Genomic DNA, 24,555 nt, shown 5'->3' on the forward strand with positions numbered 1-24,555 from the left:
GATCTCTCACCTTCATCCAGTCCTGCATATGCTTCCAGGTTAATTTTCTTAATGCAAAGTTCTGAATATGTTGGTCCTTCTCTCAAGAAACTGTCTATGGTTCCCATTGATTACTGGGGTCAAGTCCAAAGTCCTTAGTGTTGAGTCCAATGCCTTTCCTATTTTCATGGGTTTATCTCTGTATGAATCATCCACTTTTTGGCTTTTTGCCCTCTGGCTTTCCGGAGCTTTTTGCCAATCATGCCCATGCTATTCTTAATACTCGAAATGTCCCCTCTATTTATAATAACAATAATAGTTCACATTCACAAAACACCATAAGGCTTAAAAACTGACTTCATCTCAGAAACCTACCCATTTTTCAAGACCTTTCTAAAATTATACCTCTCTCATGAAGTATGTCCTGATATGCTCTTTCATTGGCACTCCAGCTCTCTCCCTGCTACTGTCTCTCTTTCTCCTCCAATCCCTTCATCTCTTTCCCTCTTTCCTCTTTTATCTCTCTCTTCCTCTAACAGTAATCCTCCCTAAGCTAGAATTTTTGTTCTATATACATAATTCTATCTATATATACTTTTAATCATTTCATTTTTCAAATGTAATACATCTCAGGTGTGTGTCTTATTTCCCCAGATACATTTAAGTTCCATAAAGGTTGTATATTTTTATATTCCTGCCAACTCTGAGATGTTGGAATTCCAAAAGCCATCATTTGTTTTCCCAATCACCTAATTCCTAACTACCTAGTAATTTTCATAGTACTTTGTACATAGTACACAGGTATTTTAATAATACCTGTGAATAAATGGATTTGGAGAACAATTTCTGGGGGAAGTCCTTTAGGGTTAACAACACTCACAATTTTCTTGGATGCTGAAATTATTCGGGGGGAATTATTGGCAGAAAGGGATGACATCAGACTTTTCTGGACTTCAGTTCAAAACAAACATTTCAAAAAAGGAAATGCTGATCCAGGTCAAACTGCAATCCTGACCTATGACTTGGGGAGGCAGGGCATGTGTGGGCAGTGGAGTCCTGGTCTTTGTATAGAATAGTTCCTTGCTCACTTCACTTTTTTATCCTGATATGTGATTTTTACAGCCATTATATATTATTCTCATATCAGACATGGGGAAAAATTATGCTTATCTGACTCGACCACGGTCACCAACCTAAGTTAGTAGCAGAACTGAGGATAAAATTTAGCACTCCTAGTTCTCAGTACACCTAGGGCTCTTGACTCTACTAAACTATATTCTTATTAAAAAATAATTTAAAAATAAACCCTTACCTTCTTTTTTTGAATTGATACTAAGTATTGGTCTCCAGGCAAGTGAACAATAAAGGCTAGCAATTGATGTTAAATGACTTGTCCAGGCTCATGCAGCTAGGAAGTATCTGAGGTATGATTTGAATCCAGAACTTCTCATCTTCAGACCTGGCTCTTTATTTATTGAGCTACCTAGCTGCCCCTTTAAACTATATTCAGAATGGGAAATAGGACTTGTAAACCACTGGGTCTCCCTAAATATTTTAGGTAGATTTAAAAACATTCCCTGTAAAATATTTGGACTTGGATTCTATGTGCTTAATATGTCACACATTATGAAAGCCAGTTAATTATGTAAAAGTATGACATGGTGAATGGTGGAGCCACTAGGAAGCTAGCTTTAGAATCTAGAATTTTATTAGTTCAATCCCATTAATTCAACAAGCATTTTATTTTTTGTCTGTGTGAATTTTTTTAATTTTTTAAAAATTTTTTAGAAAATTTTTCCATGGTTACATGATTTATGTTCTTTCCCTCCCCTCCTCCCACCCCCCTCCTGTAGCCAACAAACAATCCTACTGGGTTTTACATGTGTCATTGATCAAGACCTATTTCCATATTATTGATAGTTGCACTGGGGTGGTCGTTTAGATTCTACATCCCAAAATCATATCCCCATCAATCCATGTGTTCAAGCAGTTATTTTTCTTCTGTGTTTCTACTCCCACAGTTCTTTCTCTGGACATGGCTAGTTTTCTTTCTCATAAGTCCCTCAGAATTGTCCTGGATCATTGCATTGCTGCTAGTAGAGAAGTCCATTACATTCGATTTTTCCACAGTGTATCAGTCTCTGTGTTTAATGTTCTTCTGGCTCTGCTCCTTTCACTCTGCATCAATTCCTGGAGGTCATTCCAGTTCACATGGAATTCCTCCAGTTCATTATTCCTTTGAGCACAATAGTATTCCATCACCAGTATGTACCACAGTGTGTTCAGCCATTCCCCAATTGAAGGGCATACCCTCATTTTCCAGTTTTTTGCCATTACAAAGAGCGCGGCTATAAATATTTTTGTGCATGTCTTTTTCCTTATGATCTCTTTGGGGTATAAATCCAGCAGTGGCGTGGCTGTCAACAAGCATTTATTAAGTGCCCCTTTTGTGCCTGACTGTGTACTAGTTGTAGAGGCCAGGAAGACAACCCTGACATTGTCAGAAGACTTGAGTTCGAATACTGCAGTAGATACCTTAAAAGTTGTGTTGCCCAAGGCAAGTAGCTTTTTGTTTTTTTTTTTAGAATAATCTTTAATGTCACATATCTTGGCAGTTTAGATTGTAGGAATGTACTAGCAAATTACAGTTACTTCACACAAATACAGATCTAAAATGCTCCTGGGTACACAGAACCAATATAATAGAAATGACAATCACATATCTCTTCCACATTGTGACTTTCCCCATTGAGGTTTCAGTATATTACGAGGTTGGCATAAGAAATTAAATGAGAATTTTTTTGGGGGGGGAGTTTTCACAGAAGCTGCAAATGAACGCAAAGGCCAAGGCAAGAAACTTAACCAGCCTCAGCCTCATTTTCTTCATCTATGAAATGGAGATAATAGCAACTGTACCTCTTAAGGTTTTTGTGAATATCAAATAAAATAACAAGTGTAAAGTGATTTGTAAACCTTAGAGGAGTTATTATTATTTGAGTTATTCTTATTACTAGTCCTTCCTCTTCTTGGGGTGGAGTAGGGGAAGAGGGGAGACATTTACAAAGAAAATTAAGTAAAAATTCATAAGTTATTTCAAGGGTCTGGAGAGGGATCAGGATCAGGATCAGGATCAGGATCAGGATCAGCTTTGCTGTGGGAGGTTGCTATTGAGTTGAGCTTTAAGAAGAAAGTAAGAGGTTCAAGAGGCACCATGATATGGTAGACCTTAAGTCAGGAAGACCTGAGTTCAAATCCTATCTCAGAAATTTTCTTTCTGGGGCAGCTGGGTGATTCAGTGGATTGAGAATCCCACCCTCCCCCCCCCAAAAAAAAAAAAAGAAAGGAAGGAAGGAAGGAGGAAAGAAAGAAATTTTCTTTTTTTTTAAACCCTTACTTTCTGTCTTAGTATCCATTCTAATACAGAAGAGTAGCAAGGGCTAGGCAGTTGGGGTTAAGTGACTTGCCCCGGGTTACAGCTAGGAAATGTCTAAAGTCAATTTCAAATTCTGGTGCTCTATCTACTGGGCTACTTAGCTGTCCTCTCTGTCATTTTCATAGCTGTTCAGCCTTGGGCAGATCATTCTGCATCTCTGAGCCCCAGTTTCTTCATGCAAATGAGGGGAATCTCAGTCTCTAAGATCATTTGTAGCTACAAACCAATGATCCTGAGATCCAACAGGCTTGGAGGGGAGGAGGAGAAGGGAGTAGACTCCAGCCATGTAGGACGAGCTGTACAAAGGCATGTAGAAGAAGGTACAGAACAGGAATCCGGCTGGGGTGGCTAGAATGTAAAGTGGGTGAAGGAGAGTAATGTCCGAGCCCTTTGTTCAAGTGCATGCTTGAGTCTCTGGGGAATAGTGTGGACCTTAACCTTGTGTGTTGGTATTCATCTTTTTTTGCTGTTGTTGTCTGACAGTGACCACATTTGGGGTTTTCTTGGCAGAGATCTTGTAGTGGTTTGCCATTTCCTTCTCCAGCTCATTGGACAGATGGTGAAACTGAGGCAAACAGGGTTAGGTGACTTGTCCAGGGTCATACAGCTAACATGTGTCTAAAGTCATATTTAACTCAAGTATTCCTGACTTCTGGGTCTAGCAGTCTATCCATTGTCACCTAGCTGCTTAAACCTTTCTTTTAGCCTCTTGTTAAGTGTTCTTTCCAATTTCCAAAGACAAGTCTTCCTGACCCAAGGCGTAGCATTCTATCCACTGTGCCACCTAAATGCCCCATGTTCATCAGAGCAAAGAAGACTTGGAGAACTACTACTTAAAGAATCTGATCTGCAAAAGGGGAATGAGTTTCTATAAAAGGTGTTAAAATATTTGCAAAGCACTTTACCTATATTATTTCATGTAAATCACCATAGCTCTGAGATAGATTATTATTATTTTAGTTTTATGGATGAGGAAACTGAGGCAAGTTAGGTGACTTGCCCATTGACTCGGGCCACATAGCTGAAAGATATCTGGGGTTAGAATTTGAACTTGGGTCTTCCTGGCTCTAAATCCATCTATATTTTGAGTCATTGCAAAGCCAACCACCAGGGAAAATTAGTAAGTGATCTCCATGCTTTAATCTTGCTTAGCCTTTTGGGTACAGTGCTCTGCCAGTCTTCAGGAGAGGGTATTCTACTCAGTACTAATCTCATCCCCTGAGGACCAACTAATCTCATCTCAGTACTAATTCAGTCTTTTTAGTGCTAATCTCATCTCCCCAAAATGGGCAGATAGATGGCACAGTGGAGTCCCATGCCTAGAGTCAGGAAGACTTCTCTTTCTGAGTTTAAATCCAGGTGTGTGACCCTCAGAAAGTCACTTAATCCTATTTGCCTCAGTTTCCTCACCTATAAAATGATCTGGAGGGGCAGCTGGATAGCTCAGTGGATTGAGAGCCAGGCCTAGAGACGGGAGGTCCTAGGTTCAAATCCGGCCTCAGACACTTCCCAGCTGTGTGACCCTGGGCAAGTCACTTGACCCCCATTGCCTACCCTTACCACTCTTCCACCTAGGAGCCAATACACAGAAGTTAAGGGTTTAATAATAAAAAAAAATTGTTAAAAAAAAATGATCTGGAGAAGGAAATGGCAAATCACTCCAGTATCTTTGCCAAGAAAACTCCAGATCCCTTGGGTCATTAAGAGTCTTAACTGACTGAACAATGACAAAAAGATGTGGTAATAGGGAAGGAGCTGAGGTGACACTAATCCCACCTTTTCCTGGAAAAGTCACCCATTCAGGATTTCTTACCCTTATATGTAAATTATTTTTTATTGTGGTCCAAATCTTCATGACTCCATTTGAGGTTTTCTTGGCAGAGATACTGGAGTGTTTTGCCATTTTCTTCTCCAGCTCATTTGACAGATGAGGAAACTGAGGCACACAGGGTGAAATGACTTGCCCAGGGTCACAGAGTTAGGAAGTGTCTGAAGTTGGATTTGAGCTCAGGACTTCCTTACTCCAAATCCAGTGTTCTGTCCACTGTGCCACCTACCTGTCCAAAATGTTTTTTTATTATTATTTTTTTTAAACCCTTACCTTCTGTCTTGGAGTCAATACTGTGTATTGGCTCCAAGGCAGAAGAGTGGTAAGGGTAGGCAATGGGGATCAAGTGACTTGCCCAGGGTCACACTGCTGGGAAATATCTGAGGCCAGATTTGAATCTAGGACCTCCCATCTCTAGGCCTGGCTCTTAATCCACTGAGCTACCCAGCTGCCCCCTGTCCAAAATGTTTTAATCCTGTCTATAAAAACAGCTCATGTACTGAGAAACTTTTTTTTTTCTCATTTTCTGAGTTTGCCTTAATTCACAGGCCTGAATCAGAATTTTCTTTAACACCACCTAGATGCCTGGCAAAATCCTAGCTCCTTTTAAAAAAATACTATTCCAAAAAATTGTACAAGAAGTTAAAAAAAAAAAAAAAAGGTTTGTTTGGAATGATTTAAAGTTTTTTGCTTACTCTTGACATGTAATACTATTCTTGCCCTCCAATGCCCTGTCCCTAAAGCATCAGGAGGACAGTAAGTGTTCCTGGTTCAGTCATGCGTGGGTAACTCTATAGGCTTCCCTTCCCCAGAAAGAGTCATCGAGGGTGGAGACAGATGGCAGTTACACAGCAGAATGTGGACACCCACTTACTGACGCCCAGGGCAGAGAGAGATGGGCCTGTGACTCTCCTAGGAAGGTGGCAGCATCCTGGTTGTTTTGGGACAGAAGATGTTGCACCCTTACCCCTCCCTCTTCCCTTCTCCCTTTGCCTACATGATAATAATAGCTTACACTCAGAGGTGCTCAGTGTGAGATAAACCTGATAAGTTTCCAAAGCCCATTAATGTACATTTTCTCCCTGGATCCCTGAAGCAACTCCCTGAAGCAGGTCAAACAGCTGTTAAATGAACCCTTTTTTTATAGATGAGGAAACTGAGTCTCCAAGAACCTAAGTAACTCTAAACCTAGGCCACCGCTCTGGGGTTTACTCCAGGGTTTGTGCTCTGTGAACCTCAAACCTGATCTGTCCTGTTTCTACTTCCCCATCTCTGTACCCTAAACCCCTCCTCTTTCCATTCTATCATATTGCCTTTCTGAAGGCCAGTCAGCCAAGTTTCTGGTCCCATTAGATTCCTCCTTGTCTTGGAAATTCCTGGGGATCTTTTCACCTGACCCAAAGAGTACTCTTTTTCTCTCTCTATTTACTGGGAAAGATGAACTCATTTCACTTTTCAGTGCTTACTCCAGATTTTTTCCCTCAAAGGGAGGGGAGGGTGTGGAGGGACGGTCAGTTATATTCTGAAGGGAATCGGTGGGTGCTGGGGCTGCCCTGCTGAATGGTCACATTGTTTAATGAGGGGCATTGAGATCAGGGAGCAAATTCTCTTGACTCCACCTACAGAATACTGCAGATAAGCAGCTGACATTTTAATGTTTACTGCTTAGCCCAGGCTCTTATAGACTTCCTACCACAAGCAGGTCTTGATTGAGTAACCAGAAACCTCTTCCTTATCTGCCTACTGGGTGGCTGGGGGTGGGGGAGGGAAGATGGACAAGCACAGACCAGTTGGGGTCTTTTGCCTATAGCAGAGCACTTCCTGAGGATGTTTCTGTGGTCTCTGTGCCTGGCTTTAGAAAAAAAGAGACAGGAACGGTTCAGTCCAACTTTCAGTGACTCAGTTGTGGAATGTCAGTGCTCCATGAGATCTTAGAGATCCTCTGGCCCAAGCCTCTCATTGTCCTGAGGAGGAAACTGTAGCCCTAGAGTCTGGGTGTTAAGAGACCCGGCGAGGCCCCCTGGGCAGCATAGAAACATGCTCAGGCCTCCATTCTTTCTCTCTTCTTCCCTTCAGGTTCCCCCCTCTCTAAAGTGAGGGATCAGAAAGGAGATAATGTACTCTCAGAATACTACTAGAATTATACTACTGAGCTATTGAGATATGTGGGGAAGGCGCTTTGAAAGAAATAAAATGCCTAATATGTATGGAGTGGCATCATCCATTGTAATTATTTCACTAATTGAACAGCTCTTAATGGAGTACCTGCTGGGAATGAGAAACATTTCCTCCAGGAAATGAAGTGAATGTAACTCTCAGATATGGAGGGCTGTCAGAAAGAATACAGATAGCATTTGCAGAGAACAGAAGGGGAAGGGGAAATTAGTTGAATCATAGAATCTTAAAGTAGTGGTAGTGGTGGTGGTAGTAGTAGTAGTTAGTAGTAGTAGTAGTAGTAGTAGTAGTAATAGGAGGAGGAATAGTACTAGTTGTAATAGCAGTAGGGTAAACGAATTGAACCATAGAATCTATTTTATTTTATTAATTGATTTAGAATATTTTCCCATGGTTACATGATTCATGTTCTTTCCCTTTCCTCTTCCCTTCCACCTCCTGTAGCCAATGAGCAGTTCCACTGACGTGTGTCATTAATCAAAACCGATTTCCATATTATTGATATTTGTACTAGGGTGATCCTTTAGAATCTACATCCCCAGTCATATCCCCATCAACCCATGTGATCAAGGAAATGTCTTTCTTCTGTGTTTCTACTCCCACATAAGCCATAGAATCTTAAAATTGTGATGGTGATTGATGGTGGTAGTAGCAGTAGTAGTAGTTTGTTGTTGTAATAGTAGTACAATAAATGAGTTGCCATAGAATCTAAAAGTGTTGGTAGTGGTAATAGTAATAGTTATTAATATTAATTAATATTAATATTAATAGAGTTGTAGTAGTAGCAGCAGCAGCAGCAGCAGCAGCAGTAGTAATAATAGTAGTAGCACCAGTAGTAATAGTTGTAATAGTAGAAGGGTAAATGAGTTGTCATAGAATCTTAAAATGGTGGTGGTAGTAGTAGCAGCAGTAGCATCAGTAGTAATAGAGTTGTAATAGTAGTAGTAGCAGCAGCAGCAGTGGCAGTAGTAATAGTTGTAGTAGTAAAAGTAATAGTTGTAATAATAGTAAGATAAATGAGTTGAGTCTAAGAATCTTTTTTCTTCATTTTTAAAAATTTTTATTTAGAATATTTTTCCATGGTTACTTGATTCACGTGATTCATGTTTCCCCCACCCCTCCACTCTTTCTTTTCCCCCTCCTGAAGCTGACAAGCAGGTCCACTGAGTTATATAAGAGTCATAGAATCTTAAAATGGTGGTGGTAGTAGTAGCAGTAGCAGCAGCAGCAGCAGCAGCAGCAGCAGTAGTAATAGTAATAGTTGTAATAGCAGTAGGGTAAATGAGTTGAATGATAGAATCTTAAAGTGGTGGTAGTAATTAGTAGTAGCAGCAATGGCAGTGGTAGTAGTTAGAGAGAATTTCCTTCAAACTCCCCCATTTCAGAGAACATTTAGAGTTAAATGGGGATCTGTAGACAAAAGTGAGGAAGTTACTTAATCAAGGTCTCTTGGGCTAGGCGTCATTTGTTGTTGTTGTTATATTTAGTGTCCATGGGTACAAAGCAAATACAAAAGTCAGATTGCTTCCCCAGTGGGAAAAGACCGTCCTGCTGACTTTTTGTGAGGAAAGCCCCACAGAGAGTCTGGTTTTTCAGCTCCTGTCTATTCCTTGGCCCTGTTGTCTACAGGCCATAAAAGTTAATTGCCAAGCCTGAGTGTGACCCTGCTGTTCTTCTTATCTAGGTAGGGCCACCCTGGCCGCCCTTATCTCCCTATGAACAAGCATGCTTGGTATGTGTGTATAGTCAGGTGGGTTTGTTTGACAGTGTAGTAGAGGAAGAAATGAAAGTAGGGTTCATTCTTCTCTTTGCCCTATGGTACTGAAGTAGGAAAAGAGATTTTGTTTTAGTTTCTGTCTTTTTGAAAAGAACTCTTAGTCAGGTATTTAATGCTCCCCTTCCTTCCTTTTCTCTATATAGAATTCATATAATGTTGGTGTTGGGGAACTGGAAGGGGCCTTAGAAGATGGAAAGCCAGAGTTGGAAGGGATCCTAGAACAAGAACACAGACCATAAGGTCTAGAAGGGTTGCCTCTATGCCCAGAATGCATGATCTTCCCTCATCTGTGTCTCAAACTCCTCTTTTTCTTTTAAGACTAGCTTAGTTGCCAATTTTCTCCATCCAAAGCCTTTCCTGATTCCTTGTCCCTCTTCACCTTACCACACCCCAAATCCCCCAGTTATTTCTGTCTTCTATTTCATTGATTGGACATTTAGAGTTAAATGGGGGAACTTAGAAGTATAGTCCTAGCCCCTCATTTTTTCTCCCTTCTACTTAGATTATATTTATTTTTAGGGGCATCTAGGTGGCTCAGTGGATAGAGAGCCAGACCTGGAAATAGGAGGTCCTGGGTTCAAATATGGCCTCAGATAATTCCTGACTGTGTGACCCTGGGCAAGTCACTTAACCCCAATTTCCTAGCCCTTACTGCACTTCTGCCTTAGAATTGATACTCAGTACCAATTTTAGGTCAGAAGGTAAGGGTTAAAAAAAAAGATTATATTAATTTTCTCAGTTAACAAACATTTTCTTTCTCTTCTTCCCCTATCCTGTGATAAATATGCATAAACAAAACAAACACCTATTTATGGTCCACATCCAAAAATGCGTGTCTCATTCCACATATTTAGTAAACTACCAATTTATCAGGAGATGGGTAACACCTTTACCACTGGATCCTTCTGGAATCATTGTTGACCATTGTGTTGACTGGCATTTTAAAGTTTTTCAAAGTTATTTACTTATCTATTTCACTTGGCATCAATTTATAGGAGACTTCCTAGGTTTCTCTGAAACCATACCTTTTGTTGTTTCAAATAGCACAATAATGACTCATTATCTTCATATATCATACTTTGTCCAGCCATTTATGAGCATCCTTCAGTATCCAGTACTATGCCAACACAAAAAGAACTGCTCTCCATATTTTTATACCTTATGCTACTTTTTCTTCTTTGATCTCTTGGGTCAATGGACCCAATGAGTGGTATTGCTGACTCAAGGAATATGTATGACTTAGTAACTGTTGGTGCACAAAGAAACTTAGACCCATCAAGGTTAAGGATCTTGTGCAGTAAGCAAGTACATAGGTAGGGAACCAAGATATTCTTTTTTTATTATTTTTTTATGAAACCCTTACCTTTTGTCTTAGAATTAATTTTGTGTATTGGTTTCTAGGCAGAAGAGTGGTAAGGATTAGGCAATGGGAGTTAAGTGACTTGTCCAGGGGCACACAGCTAGGAAGTATCTGAGTCTCAGTGACTCTCAAGTCACTGAACCACTTAGCTGCTCCCAGGGGTGTTCTTTAAGTATTTTTTCAGGATATCATCTTTGCCCCTTGTCACACTCTATGTCTTGTATATTATACTCATTTTATATAGTTCTCCACTAGAAGATTATTAGCCCCTTGAGGGTAGCGACTATGGAATTTAAAAATCTTTGTCTCCCCAGCTTAGTAGTTCATGCTTAATAAGTGATGGTTGAATTGAATTAGATATAATCTAGTCCAACTCTTTCATTTTACATATGAAAAAACTGAAGCTCAAATAGTTTAAAGGTTTTACCTAAAGATATGGAGCATAGAACACACCCTTCCTGGGTTAAGAAGAAAGGATGGGTGTAATTTATTTTAAATTTTAATAACCCTTATGTCTGTTTTAGAATTAACACTAAGTATTGGTTCCAAGATAGAAGAGGGGCAAGGGCTAGGCAGTTGGGGGAAAGCAACTTGCTCAGGATCACTTTGCTATTAAGTATCTGAGGCCAGATTAAACTCAGGACCTTCCAATTCCAAGCCTGGCTCTCTACCCACTGAGCCATCTCTGATGAGTATAATTTCAAGAGTGTGTGAGAGCTGTGTGAACCTGGGCAAGTCACTTAACCCCCATTGCCTAGCCCTTACCACTATTCTGCCTTGGAGCCAATACACAGTATTGACTCCAAGACGAAAGGTAAGGGTTTAAAAAAAAAAAAAAAAAAAAGAGTGTGAGGTAGTAGGCTTAGTGAATAGAGAGCCAGGTTTGGACTTGGGAGGGGTTCAAATCTGGCCTCAGACACTTCCTAGCTGTGTGTTCTTTGGCAAGTCATTTAACCCCAGTTGTCTAATGCTTACTGCTCTTCTATCTTGGAACTGATACCTCGTATTAATTCTAAGATAGAAGATGAAGGTTTAAAAACAAAAGATGAGGTTCATTCATTTCTTCCTTGGATTGGGGAAGAAAATGACAGGTTCTTTCCATCCCAGGTTGCACTTGTGGTTAGGACTGCAGAGTTTGAGATTCATTTGTCATCTGCCTGCTTGATCTTATGCTCAGATGAGAGGAGAAGCAGCAGAGGGCAGTGCATAGAGGACTTCACTTAGATTGAGATAAACCTGGGTTCAAATTCTACCTCAGATACTTACTAGCTGTGTGACCAAACACTAACTTTTCCAAAAACCTACCAGCACCTACAGGATGAGCTAATATACTTTGCAAAGCCTGTGGACTTGTTTTTAGAAACAAGTCATTTAATCCATGTCAGTCTCGATTTCCTCATATGTAAAATGGGGGTGGATATAAAGGCACCTCCTTAGCAAGGCTGTTTTGAAGGACAAATCAAATCATGTATGCAAAAGACTTGGCAAACCTTAAAAGCACCAAACAAAAATGATGCTATTAATATCGTTGTTATCATTGTTATTAATCTTATTCTTCTCATCCTTTTCAATGATGTTCAAACAGAAATGGTCCTGGGATGTCACTATATGGCTTATTCCTTTATAGTGAATGTTTCATGAGTTATTGCCCAGGTGGATAAAATAACTATTTTATATTGTTGGTAAATTGCTTTTTATAAGTTATCAAAAGGTAGGTGGCTCAGTGGATAGAGAACTAGGCTTAGAGATGGGAGGTCCTAGGTTCAAATCTGGCCTCAGACACTTCCTAGTTGTGTAACCCTGGGCAAGTCACTTAACCCCTATTGCCTAGCCCGTACCACTCTTCTACCTTGGAATTAATACTTGTCCAGGGTCGCATAGCTAGCAAGTGTCTGAGGCCAGATTTGAACTTGGGTAGATGAGTCTGGTACTCTTTCCATTGTACCACCTAGCTCAGACTTTATCCTATTACTAAACTCTAAGCAATTGGAAATATGCATGGATACCCTAAAAGCAGAGAACTAAGCAAGGACAGAACATACCATGAGGAATTCAGAGTCCTAGTTGTAGAAATGGAAGGGCTCTTCAAAGTCATCTAGTCCAACCCCTTCATTTTACACTGGAGGATACTGAGACCCAGGGGACATTTTTCTGATTTCTTCATATACTAGCAATGATAGTTTACAGATTTCCTCACAGGACTGGGATAAGGCAAGAGTAAATTCCTTGCTGAGTTACTCACACAGGAGTGTCATTAATGGAATCTCCTGCACCAGGAGAAGCCTGTGCCCACAGTGGTTGTTATCTCTGAGGTTCATTAAAAATGCTTGCAATGTATTTGTTTCCATAATTAGCCAAGAGAAACCAAAGGTTAAGTGACAAATTGCCAAAGACTCATAGAAAGTTAGACCTGCCCTTCTTTTTTTTTTTTTTAACCCTTACTTTCTGTCTCAGTAACAACTCTAGGACAGAAGGGCAAGGGCTAGGCAATTGGGGTTAAGTGACTGGCCCAGGGTCACACACCTAGGAAATGTCTGAGGAGAGATTTGAACTCAAGTCCCCCCAACTCCAGGTCTTACTCTATCCAGTGTGCTTCCTAGTTGTCCCTAGACCTCTACCTTTTTATTTAAACCCTCACCTTCTGTCTTAGAATCAATACCGTCTATTGATTTGTGCAGGGTTATACACATCACAAGTGTCTGAGGTCATATTTGAACTCAAGTCCTCCCAACTCCTGGCCTAGCTCTCTATCCACTGTGCCTCCTAGCTGCCCCCTAGACCTCCCCCTTTTCTTAACAGATCAAAAAAACTGAGGCCCAGAGAAGTGTCTAAGGTCACATATATAGTAAAGAGAATAGTCAAGGGGTGAACTCAGATTGGGTGATGCTAAGACCTTTCCATGCAATTTTCTGGCACTTTATTCTTTTCATTCTCTCTTATTAAAATCCACAAATTCAGTAAACACATTTTTCTAACAGGGCTTTCTTTGGCAATGAGAAAAGGCACTATTTTCCCATGATCATTCTGACTCAATGTCAGTGGCACAAAAAAACCAGAATCCTAAATCTTATTCATTCCAGGACCTCAAAAATATTCATTTAAACAAGTGATCTTAAAAAAGTGACCATAGGCACCAACCCAAAAGCCACTATAAGGAATCCAAGGTCCTGGACTTTTCCTCCCCCCCCTCCCATCTCCCCAGGCCCTAACCTTGTCTTCTTTCCCGCTGACCTGTAGCCCTGATCCTGGTCTGTGTGCTGTTTTTAAAGTTCCCCAGATTGAATGCACTAATTTCCAGTCTTCTGGGAAAAAGATACTCTTCCAAAGTACAGTTTTCCTGCTCACAAATCTGATTGCTTTGGAGCCCGTTCCTTCACACCGAATACTTATGTATTATAATCATTATTGTTTTATTATTTATTAATTATATTATTATAACGATTATTAATAATAGCTACAAGAATAATTAGCATTTTTAGAGTGTTCAAGGTTTGTGAAGTTCTTTACAAATATCTCATTTTGTCCTCATAACGATCCTGGGAAGTTGGTGTTATAATAATCTCCATTTTACAGATGAAGAACCTAAGGCAGTCAGAGGTTAAATGATTTTCCCAGGATCACACAGCTAATAAATGCTGGATTTGAATTCAGTTCTTCCTGATTCCATGCCCAGTGCTCTATCCTCTATGCCACTTATCTGCTTCTTTTTTTTTTAAACCCTTCCTTTCTGTTTTAGAATCAATACTAAGTATTGTCTGCCTCAGTTTCTTTATCTGTCAAATTATCTGGAGAAGGAAGTGACAAACCACTCCAGTGTCTTTGCCAAGAAAACCCCCCCATTGAAATCAGATACTTACTAGCTGTATGACCCGGAGCAAGTCATTTAACCTTGTCTGCCTCAATTTCTCATCTGTCAAACAAACTGGAGAAGGAAATGGCAAACCAGTGTCTTTGCTGAGAAACTCCTTAATGGGGTCACATATAGACATGACTATAAATGGCTGTACAACAACAAAAAAGCCTGAGCTGAACTCATTGTTTTAATCCCATGGCCAAAATGAATGAAACTCACAGGCTTTTGAAATCATGCTCTATTCATTGGGCCTTCTTAACCTAGGAGATGATAAGAAGAAGTAGAAGAAACTACCTTAGGCAGTGTTGGAGCCAGAGAAACCATTGTACTCAGGAACAGATACTTGGCCTTTGGGATTTATTTATTTAGTGCTGCATGTTGGCGTGTGACTTGGGAACAGTGGACATGAAAGGAATGGGAGTTTTTGTGGCTGGTCAAATCTTAGCTGCTAGAAGGATTTCTCAGTTTCATCCTTCTTTGCCACTGAGGCCAGCCTGGAGGCACACCCACCCTATTTGAAGCTTCCTGTTTCCTGTGTCCACCCCTTCTATTTGCCCTGGACCTATAGCCTGATTTCTGCATTCCAGGGGAGGCCCTCAGTGTAGTATGGCAGTTTTCATAGTTAGCCTCTCTGTATTCACTCTTTCATGCTTTACATTTAACAAGAGGTCTCTCAGAGGTCAAACAAGCATAGTGGAGGTCTCTCCAAATCAAACAGGCCATTACCCCCTTCTCTGGCTTTGAATACTGCCTTTGGCCAAGCCAGAACATAACTGGATGCTTTCCTTCATTGTTTAAAGTACAAGAAAGCTTCCTTCAATGTACTAGCCAACAACTCCAGAGGCCCACGCCTTCTTCTATGCGACTTGGGAAAATGGATTTGGAGGGACTTAATAGCAAGCAGGAAATCGAAAACAGAAAGCTGAGAGATGCTTTTTAGGAGGGAAGGAGAGAGAGGCAGAGATGGACACAGAGATAGGCAGAGGGAGAGGGAGAGATATTTGGGGCTCTTTTCCCTTTTTTTTAAACAACTAAAAGAGTCCCTTCTGTGAGTAGCCTGGAAAGCATTACATATGCAGAGGAAGTCAAATAGCTTGCTTTGTGTAGAAGACCAGGTAGATATGTTCTGGAGAATAATAGGAGATTAATTAGAAATATAGTTTGGAGATGGATTTTGGAAGGCTTTGAAGAGCTCATTGAGGAGTTTATATTCTATTTGATAGGCACTAAGGAACTTTTGAAAACTTTTTAAAAATAGGGGACTGACATGATCAAAGATGCATTTTAAGAAGATAAATCCAGCTATGGTGGCTGGGACAAATTGAAAATGGACAGACTAGAGATGAGGCAGCCAGTAAGCAACAGGTTGCCGTAATCCAGACACAAGATAATTGAGGCTTAACAACTTAAGACTGAGGCACCGAGCAGGAATGAAAAGGAAGGGGGATGAGTGTGAGGTTGCAGAGAACTCAACAACTGATTGGATGTGGAGGCTGAGGAGAGAAGGAAGAGTAAAAGATGGCAGTGAGGTTTTGAGTCTGGGTGACTAGAAGAGAACTGTAGTTGCTGTGAATAGAAATAAGGAAGTTGGGAGAAGGAGTTGATGGGGGAGGAAAGGGCAGGAAGCAGAGATTTCATTTTTTAGCATATTGAATTTTAGACACTGGTGCTTTTTAGTCATTAGATAGCTTTGTGACCTTTGGCAAGTCACTTAAGTTTTCTAGACCTTAGTAAAATAATAATTATTGTAAATAAGAACATTTATATAATGCTTTGAGGCTTACAAAGTACTTCATATATTTTATCTTACTTTTTTTCCCTTACAACAACCCTGTAAGATAGGTACTATTGTGATTTTCATTTTACAGATGAATGAACTAAGGCTTAAAAAATGGTAACTTGTCAACATGACACAACTAGTAAGCATATAAGATAAAATTTGATCCCAAGTCTTCATGACTCCAGGTCTAGGACCCTATCTAATAATAATAACAACATCTAGCATATATATATATATAGTGCTTTGAAGTCTGAAAAGCACTTTACAAACATTTCATTTTTATCATATATTATCTCTCAGAGATAGATCCTGTTATTAACTCTACCTTACAGATGAGACTAAAGTTAAGTGGCTTACCCAGGGTCACCTAGCTAATAAGAGTCTGTTCTTGGATTGGAACTCAGGTCTTCCTGACTCCAGGTCTTTTTCTCTATCCACTGCATCATCTAGGTGTCCTCCAACCACTCATATTCAGACCATGGCCTTTACTTTGGAATACTGGATTGGTTAGCATACTGGATATCCTTCAAATACCAGGCTTAGAGTCAGGAAGATCTGGGTTCAGATTTGACCTTTGGCACTGGGCATAGCACTTAATCTTTCTCAGCCCTAGGCTCCTCCTAGGATTTATCAACTAAATCATAGATGAATTGAAATCTCCGTTAATAGAAAAAGCTCTGACACTTCAAGTTTCCTACATAGATGAAATCATTGCTCTTTCTTTTCCTTTTTAAAAAAATCCCTTACCTTCCATCTTAGAATCAATACTGTATATTAGTTCTAAGGCAAAAGAACAGTGAAGGCTAGGCAATGAGGGTTAAGTGACCTGCCCAGGGTCACACAACAAGGAAGTGTGTGAGGTCAGATTTGAACCTAGGATCTTCTATCTCTAGACCTGGCTCTCAATCCACTGATCCACCTAGCTGCCTCCTCTTTCTTTTCCTTTTACATTATCATGAAATCTTTTATTTTCTTGGTCCTACTTTCTTTGCCCCATAACAATTCCTAGGAGTCTTTCCAAGTTTCTATGAATTCCTCATAGCCATCATTTTGTACAGCACAATATTCCATCACATTCATATGTTCTTCAGTTTGTTTCACTGGCAATGGATATCCACTTTTGTTTTCGCTTCCTTACTACCACAAAAAAAAAAAAAAAGACCCTTGCATCAATGTTTGGAATAGTCCCAATTCTTTTTTTTTTTTTTTTTTTTTTTAACCCTTGTACTTCGGTGCATTGTCTCATAGGTGGAAGATTGGTGAGGGTGGGCAATGGGGGTCAAGTGACTTGCCCAGGGTCACACAGCTGGGAAGTGGCTGAGGCCGGGTTTGAACCTAGGACCTCCAGTCTCTAGGCCTGACTCTCACTCCACTGAGCTACCCAGCTGCCCCCAATAGTCCCAATTCTTAACCCTGACAGGCAGCTCATTTTCCTGGCATGTTCTAAATGTCGGGCTTCATCCACTCACAGGCTCAAGAAATCTTGCCTGATATGCTTATCCACTTAGGGAATCAGGTGCCTTTAAGAGAGGGTGTTTTGGGGCTACCTTTTCCTCCTAAATGGAAAACACACAGAGATTGTTTTTTCCCCCTAAATTCTTCTGAATTCATGATCTAATTGGTTCCCATTCTGTAGGCCATAGGGTTTGTGGAGTAATTGCCAGAGATATGTGAAGCCATCTTTGCATTAATTCACATAGCTTCTGGAGACTGAACAAAAAAATGACTCAAATTCATGAGTCTCAAATGTACACAGATGCTACTGTGATTAATGAAACAGAAATCAATGTAAAAGCATTGCTGAATTCATAGTAAATTTTTGTCATGTATTAGTCTATGGATACTAATAATCAGCTGTTAAGTGAGGGTCATCAAAATCTTCTAATATTAAAAAAGAGTGCTCATACTCAAAGTTTGAGAATAATTACTCTTTGGCATGTAAAAATATTGCTTTATGAAAACTCTTACAATGTTGTTTTTTATTACCAATTACACTTGCAATATATGTGGGTGTTTAGATAGCAGAGTGTGTAGAATGCTAGTCTTGGAATTGATAAGACCTGGGTTCTAATCCTGCCTCAGACACTTGCTAACTATGTGATCCTGCAAAAGTCACTTAACCTTTCTAAGATTTTTCCTTATTTATAAAATGGGGGTAATGATAGCTTCTCCTTCATAGAATTATTATTATTATAAGGATCAAATCAGATTGTGTATGTGTATACACACATATGCCTTTGCAAACCTGAAAGGGCTATAATTGTGATCTTATTAATACCATCATCCCACCTACACTGTAAACTCCTTGGGGACATAGAGCACTAGGATTCTTTGCATCTCTTTCAGTGCCTAGCACTGTGCCAAATGCTTAGAATTAAGGGTTCATTACATCCCTATTGCATGAATGAAAAAAGGAGTCTAGAAGGCACTTAATAAATGTTTGTTCAGTTAGCCCGAAGGGATGAAGGAGAGAATGTACACTTTTATTTCTTTGCTGAACCTAAAGAATGCTCTGTTTCTCATCAGTTGAGGCATACAACCAGTGAGGCATCAAGCAAGGAAGAAACAGTATGTGTGCAGGCAGACTTTCTCTTTTATAAATGGAGAACATGCCCTTTTCAAAATGTCCCTCCCTTCCTTTATAACCTAATGAAGGGAGTTTCCACAATGACTTTTCTTTTTTTCCTTTTATTCGGAGGTGGTGGTGGTAGTGGTGGTGATGTTGATGATGGTCATGGTGATGGATAATACTAGAAGCAACTCCAGACAATGGAAGAAACACACAAAGTAACTTGTTTTTGTATGTTGTGATTAGCTTTTGAGAGGTGGTAGTGATGTGTCTCTGATGAAGAAAACCACCAAAAAGTAACCCAGTAAGTCCTTAGAGACTACTACTTACTCTAGTTGTCCAGGGTTTGGAAGCTTTGTTAAAATCTCTCTCCCTCCCTCCTTACCTCTCTCTGTCTCTGTCTGTCTCCCTGTCTGTCGGTCTCTCTCCCTCTTTCCCTCCCTCCCTCCCTCCTTCCCTTTCTCTCTCTCTCCCCCATATATAGATATAGATATCTTTTGTTTTTTATATGACCTTCATTTCCAAATATATCCCCCCTACATTCCCCCAAACCATCCCTTATAACAAAGAATTACAAAGAAAGAGAAGGAAGAAAGCAGTTCAGCAAAAATAGCCAACAGTCCACTGAGTCTGACAGTATATGCAGTGCTTCCATATCCACAATTCCTCATCCTACCTGTATGTTTCCTCCCTTCCCAGAAAGTCTTACATCGTCTCTTCTCTTCTTGAGGGCCAAGCTTAGTTATTATACTTACCTAGGCTTCAACTACTAATTGTCAATTTTTTTCTTTCCATACACACTGTTTCGCCATTGTTTCCTGGCCCTGCATACTGCCCTTTGCATCATTTCAAACATTTTCCATACTTCTCTGAATCCTTCTCATGCTTCATTTCTGACAGCACAATAATATTGTTACAATCATATACCATCATATGTTCATCTGTTTCTCAGTCAACAAGTATCTACTTTGTTTCCAATTCTTTGTTAGTACAAAAGGTAATGCTTTGAATATTACAATGTATTTGAAACCTCTTTCTTTGACCTCTTTGGTATATATAACTAACTATCAGTAGGATCTCTGGGTCAAAATATGTTCAATACTTTTTCCTTTTTCTTTTTTCTTTTTTTTTTAAACCACGATTCAAGATTTCTGTCTGAAGTTGTTAGATCTATTCACAGCCTGGTGATTCCTTTCATTCTCCTTCTTTGGCTTCTTATTCATTTGGATTCTTTGGTTTTTATCCCTACAGATTATGATTGAATTTTGTCCTGGTGGAGCAGTGGATGCCATCATGCTAGGTGAGTCTCCCTCACTCCCTGCAGATATGCAAGGGTCCCTAAAGTTGGAATTCTTGCAGTACAAGCCAGAAGCAACATATGGCCTACTAGACAGAATATTCTATCTAGTCATATTAGTTCTGGTGTGGACCCAGCTGGCCAAGGGCCTTTCCACTAAGGGTTAATTCAGATGGTTGGGGGTTGCCTTCTTCGGCACTGATTCTCTTTTAGAAAAGTTTGGAGGGGGCAGCTGGGTAGCTCAGTGGATTGAGAGTCAGGCCTAGAGACGGGAGGTCCTAGGTTCAAATCCAGCCTCAGACACTTCCCAGCTGTTTGACCCTGGACAAGTCACTTGACCCCCATTGCCCGCCCTTACCACTCTTCCACCAAGGAGCCAATACAAAGAAGTTAAGGGTTTAAAAAAAAATAGAAAGCTTGGAAATATGGGATGTGCTCAGAACCCAGGTTATGCAGTGTGGTATAAAGGGGATCCAGCTGAAGATAGAGAATCCTCAGATCAAGCAGGAGATTGAGTGACTTCTCCAAGGTATAAAGCAAGTAACATTAGCTAATGATAATAATAGCATTTTCATAGGACTGACTATATTCCAGGCACTGTGCTAAGTGCTTTATAAATTACCTTGGGAGGTAGGTGCTGTTATTATCGCCATTCCACAGATTAGGAAACTGTGGCAGATGGAGGTTAAGTGACTTGTTCAGGGTCACACAGCTAGTAAATGTCCTGGGTATGATTCAAACCCAAATTTTCCTAGCTCCAAGTCCAGCACTTTATCATTGCTGGATTTGTTTGGGTAGGAAGAGTCATGAAGACTGTGCCTCACCTGTTTGCTAGTTAGGAAGATAAAATAGTACAATAGCTAGGGAGGGCACTTTGAAAAATGATAACGCTCTTTTCAGATGCTAAGTGCTTTATTATATGTCCTGCCTTTACTAGGTTGACTCCATGTTATAGCTTAACTTCTTCTCTTCAAAGGTAGGAAAATGATAGGGAGCTTATTCTCCTCTTTTTATAATTGGCAGAGTAATTAAGAAGGCTAAGTAATTTGGAAGCTAAATAACTTGAGCAGGATTATGAGATGAAGCAATGGAGAAACAGATGAAAGATGTTGTGAGCCTAGCTTCTCAGATAGGGCTGAAGCACCTGGCTACAGCAGGAACAGAGCCTGGAGGGATTTGCAGACTGAGAGCCACATCGAGAGAGGGCCATATAAACATGGCATTATGGCAGCTCTCTGGACTTTTCTCTGGCTGTGGGAGCCTGGGAGTGCTGCAAGCTTGCCACCTAGGCAAGCATTATTTCCCAGACTTGGATGGGGCATTTTGTGTGCACCTTAGGGGTATAGTTGGAGGGAGAGAGTGCTACTAATTTAGTATAAGGAGTCAGGATTGAGAATGGGGAAATACTTTTTTTTAATGTTTTGCATAGAAGTTGAATAATAAAGCAACCTCTCCTAAAGAGGTCAGAGATAAAGGTAGGAAATTGATGGGTTATAAAGTAGATGAGGGCTTGCATTATACAGTAGAGAGCACCAAACTTCCATTCCGAGGACCTGGGTTTGAAACTTGGATTTGCCAGGGCCTATCTGTATGTCTTTGGACAAGTAACTGAACTTCTGCTGCTCTGTTTCCTCATCTGTAAAATGAGGGGTGTTAAACTCTATTAGTTAAACCTTAGGAGTGATCTCTGAGTTCCCTTCCAACTCTGAATTACCTCTCTTAGAGAGCTCTTCTTAGGTAGCAAAATGACAATCTCAATGATGATTGAACTGGCCGTGTCTTCCCACCACAAATCTGTCCATGCCCTTGTCTTTTTTTACTTTTTTAGGAAAAATTGAAGCCTTTTATTTTCATATAACACTCTTCCAGTTATGTCCCTTTCCCTTCCCCTATCAAGAGGAGGCTACATTTGTAACTGACTAAAAAGAACCCCCCACTCCTGCCCACCCCCAACACAATATAGCAAAACCAAAGAGTTTCAGAGGGTCTGGAAATATATGTAATCTTCCATTCCCATAGTCCTGTACTTCTTCTAGGAGGAGAAGGAAATACATTTTCTCATTTATTCTCTGGGGCTGAGGTTGCTCATTATAATTGTCCATATTCTCTCCTCTCTTTCTTTCTCTCTCTTCTCTTCTCTCTCTCCCTCTCTCCCTCTCTTCTCTCTTCTCTCTCTACCTTTCTTCCTTCCTTCCTTTCTCTTTCTCCCTTTCTCTCTTCTTTCTTTTTCTCTCTCCCTTCCTCCTTCCCTCTCCCTCTTTCCTCCTTCTTTCCTTCCTTCCTTCTTTTTTGTACTCTTTGTATATATGTCTCTTGGTGTCCTTCCCAGAATCAGAATGCAAGGGCTACGTGAACTACTGCATGGCTACTGTATAGCTGTTTGTCAGTTCATATTACAGAGCCTACCCCTTGACTAGATGGAGAATGCATTTAGGCATCTAGTTGTGTGTCTAACTTGGCTAGAGGAAAGGTCCAATTGCCTAGAGCAGTGATGGGCAAACTAAAGCCCACGGGCCAGATGTGGTCCCCTGAAATGTTCTATCTGGCCCCAGATATTATTCCTAATCTGATGAATACAATGAGTAGGATACAATACAATGAAACTTCGAAAGAGTTGCCTTAGAAACAGATTGACAGATGAGCATTTCCTTTTCTTTGGCCCCCTCTTTAAGAAGTTTGCCCACCACTGGTCCAGAGTATCCAAAGATCCAGACAACTGCCAGCTTGTTTAAAGATACCTTATCCTTTCTCTTCTGATTTTTGCCCACAGAGTTGGATAGAGGACTCACAGAGCCTCAGATTCAGGTAATCTGCCGTCAGATGTTAGAGGCTCTCACCTACTTACATAGTAAGAAGATCATCCACCGGGACTTGAAGGCCGGCAATGTGCTGATGACCTTGGATGGAGACATCAAGCTTGGTAAGGCTTCTACCCAACAAGGTGTAGCAGGTTGGGTTAAGGGGGAGGCCCAAGGGAATTAAAACATGGAGGCAACTTGGAGTTCATCCAATTCAGCTTCATGGCATTTTACTAAATTTCTTTCCTACCTTTGGAAGGATGAACCTTTGGTTATATACATACCTTTGGAAGTAAACTTGAAGGCTCCAACCTACCCTTCCATTCTTATCACTGTGCCCTTCCCCAAATGTCCTTGCCCCACTAGGCTGGTTTCTTCATTGTCTCCCAAACACCTTCATTTCATCCATCCATCTTTGGAAGGTTCTCCAGTGGTAAGTGCCAAAGAATACTGACAAGTATTTGGGGCACTGAGGTGATGAAGTAGATAGAGTGCTGGGCCTAGAGTCAGGAAGATTCATTTTCCTGAATTCAAATCTTGCCCCAGGCACTTATTGGTTATGTGATCCTGGGCAAGTCACTTAATTCTGTTTACCTCAATTTCCTCATCTATAAAAAGGACATAATGATTCCTCCCTTACCTACTCCTAGGATTGTTTTGAGATTCAAATGAGTAATATAGTTTTAAAGTTATTTGCAAGGTAAACTACGAAAGGCATTATTATTACTATTACCATTCATCCTTCAGGGCTCCAGTCATATCATACATCATTTACGAAATTCTCTAATTACTGCAGTCCACATGGCTGTCTCCCTTCTCTGAAAATCCACTGCATATTATTCATTTGACCTTCATTGTTAAATATGATGCCTTGTTACATTTATACACACATCCATATGCATATATAAAATGATTATATATGTGTGTAGGTAAAATAATAAGTATATATGTACAAACACACCCACACATAGATTCTAAGCTCTAGAGGATAGAGATTATATTTCTGCTTCTCTGTATCCTAGAGTGCCTAGCACACAGCAGGCCTATAGTCAATATTTTTTGATTGCCTGGAATTGAGTTTTTCTGGATAATCACATGAATTTGAAGGAAAATATCAGCCACTGAAAACAGGGCTGACCTGCTTATTTGTCTGGCTTTGGGCAGATTTATTGATGTTAGCCATTGACCTGCTTCTTGAACTTCAGAGTTCTATAGGAGCCAGAAGTTGGCAACCGGTTCTTACTAAGGACCAGAATGGCACCATGGAAAATATGCTGGATTTCAAGCCAAAGGATTTAGGCTTGAGTTCTCCCTCTCAGATTATGTGATATTGGGCAAATCGCTTCACTAGGTTTCCATTTTTTCATCTGTAAAATTAGATGGTTGTGTTAATAATAATGGTGATAATATTAATAGCCAACATGATATCATTAGTTTCTAGATGGTCAGTTCTGATTTTTAAAGCATGATTTTCCCCTGTCAGTTTTTGGTTCTCCTTTTTTCAACTGGCCCATTTCTTTTTGCATCACTTTCATTTCTCTTTCCCACCTTTCCTCTGCCTCTCTTAATTGGTTTTTTTTTTTATAACATTTATTAATATACATTTTTAACATGGTTACCTGATTCATGCTCCTCCTATCCCCTTCACCCCCCCCACCCCCCCCCCCCATGGCCAATGAGCATTTCCACTAGTTTTGTCATGTGTC

General features: G+C 40.2%; 1 protein-coding gene across 1 annotated transcript in view; it reads left to right on the forward strand.

Annotated features, from left to right (window-relative positions):
* The window catches only part of STK10 (serine/threonine kinase 10), a 141,422-nt gene that overhangs the window by 39,238 nt on the left and 77,629 nt on the right, over positions 1–24,555 (forward strand). Inside the window, exons 3-4 of the mRNA XM_044664452.1 lie at positions 20,006–20,054; positions 22,822–22,971. Coding sequence (XP_044520387.1) covers positions 20,006–20,054; positions 22,822–22,971 — 199 coding nt within the window. The remainder of the gene's footprint in view (positions 1–20,005; positions 20,055–22,821; positions 22,972–24,555) is intronic.

Source organism: Gracilinanus agilis, chromosome 2 (assembly GCF_016433145.1).
Source record: "Gracilinanus agilis isolate LMUSP501 chromosome 2, AgileGrace, whole genome shotgun sequence".
In the NCBI taxonomy this organism is placed as follows: Eukaryota; Metazoa; Chordata; class Mammalia; order Didelphimorphia; family Didelphidae; genus Gracilinanus; species Gracilinanus agilis.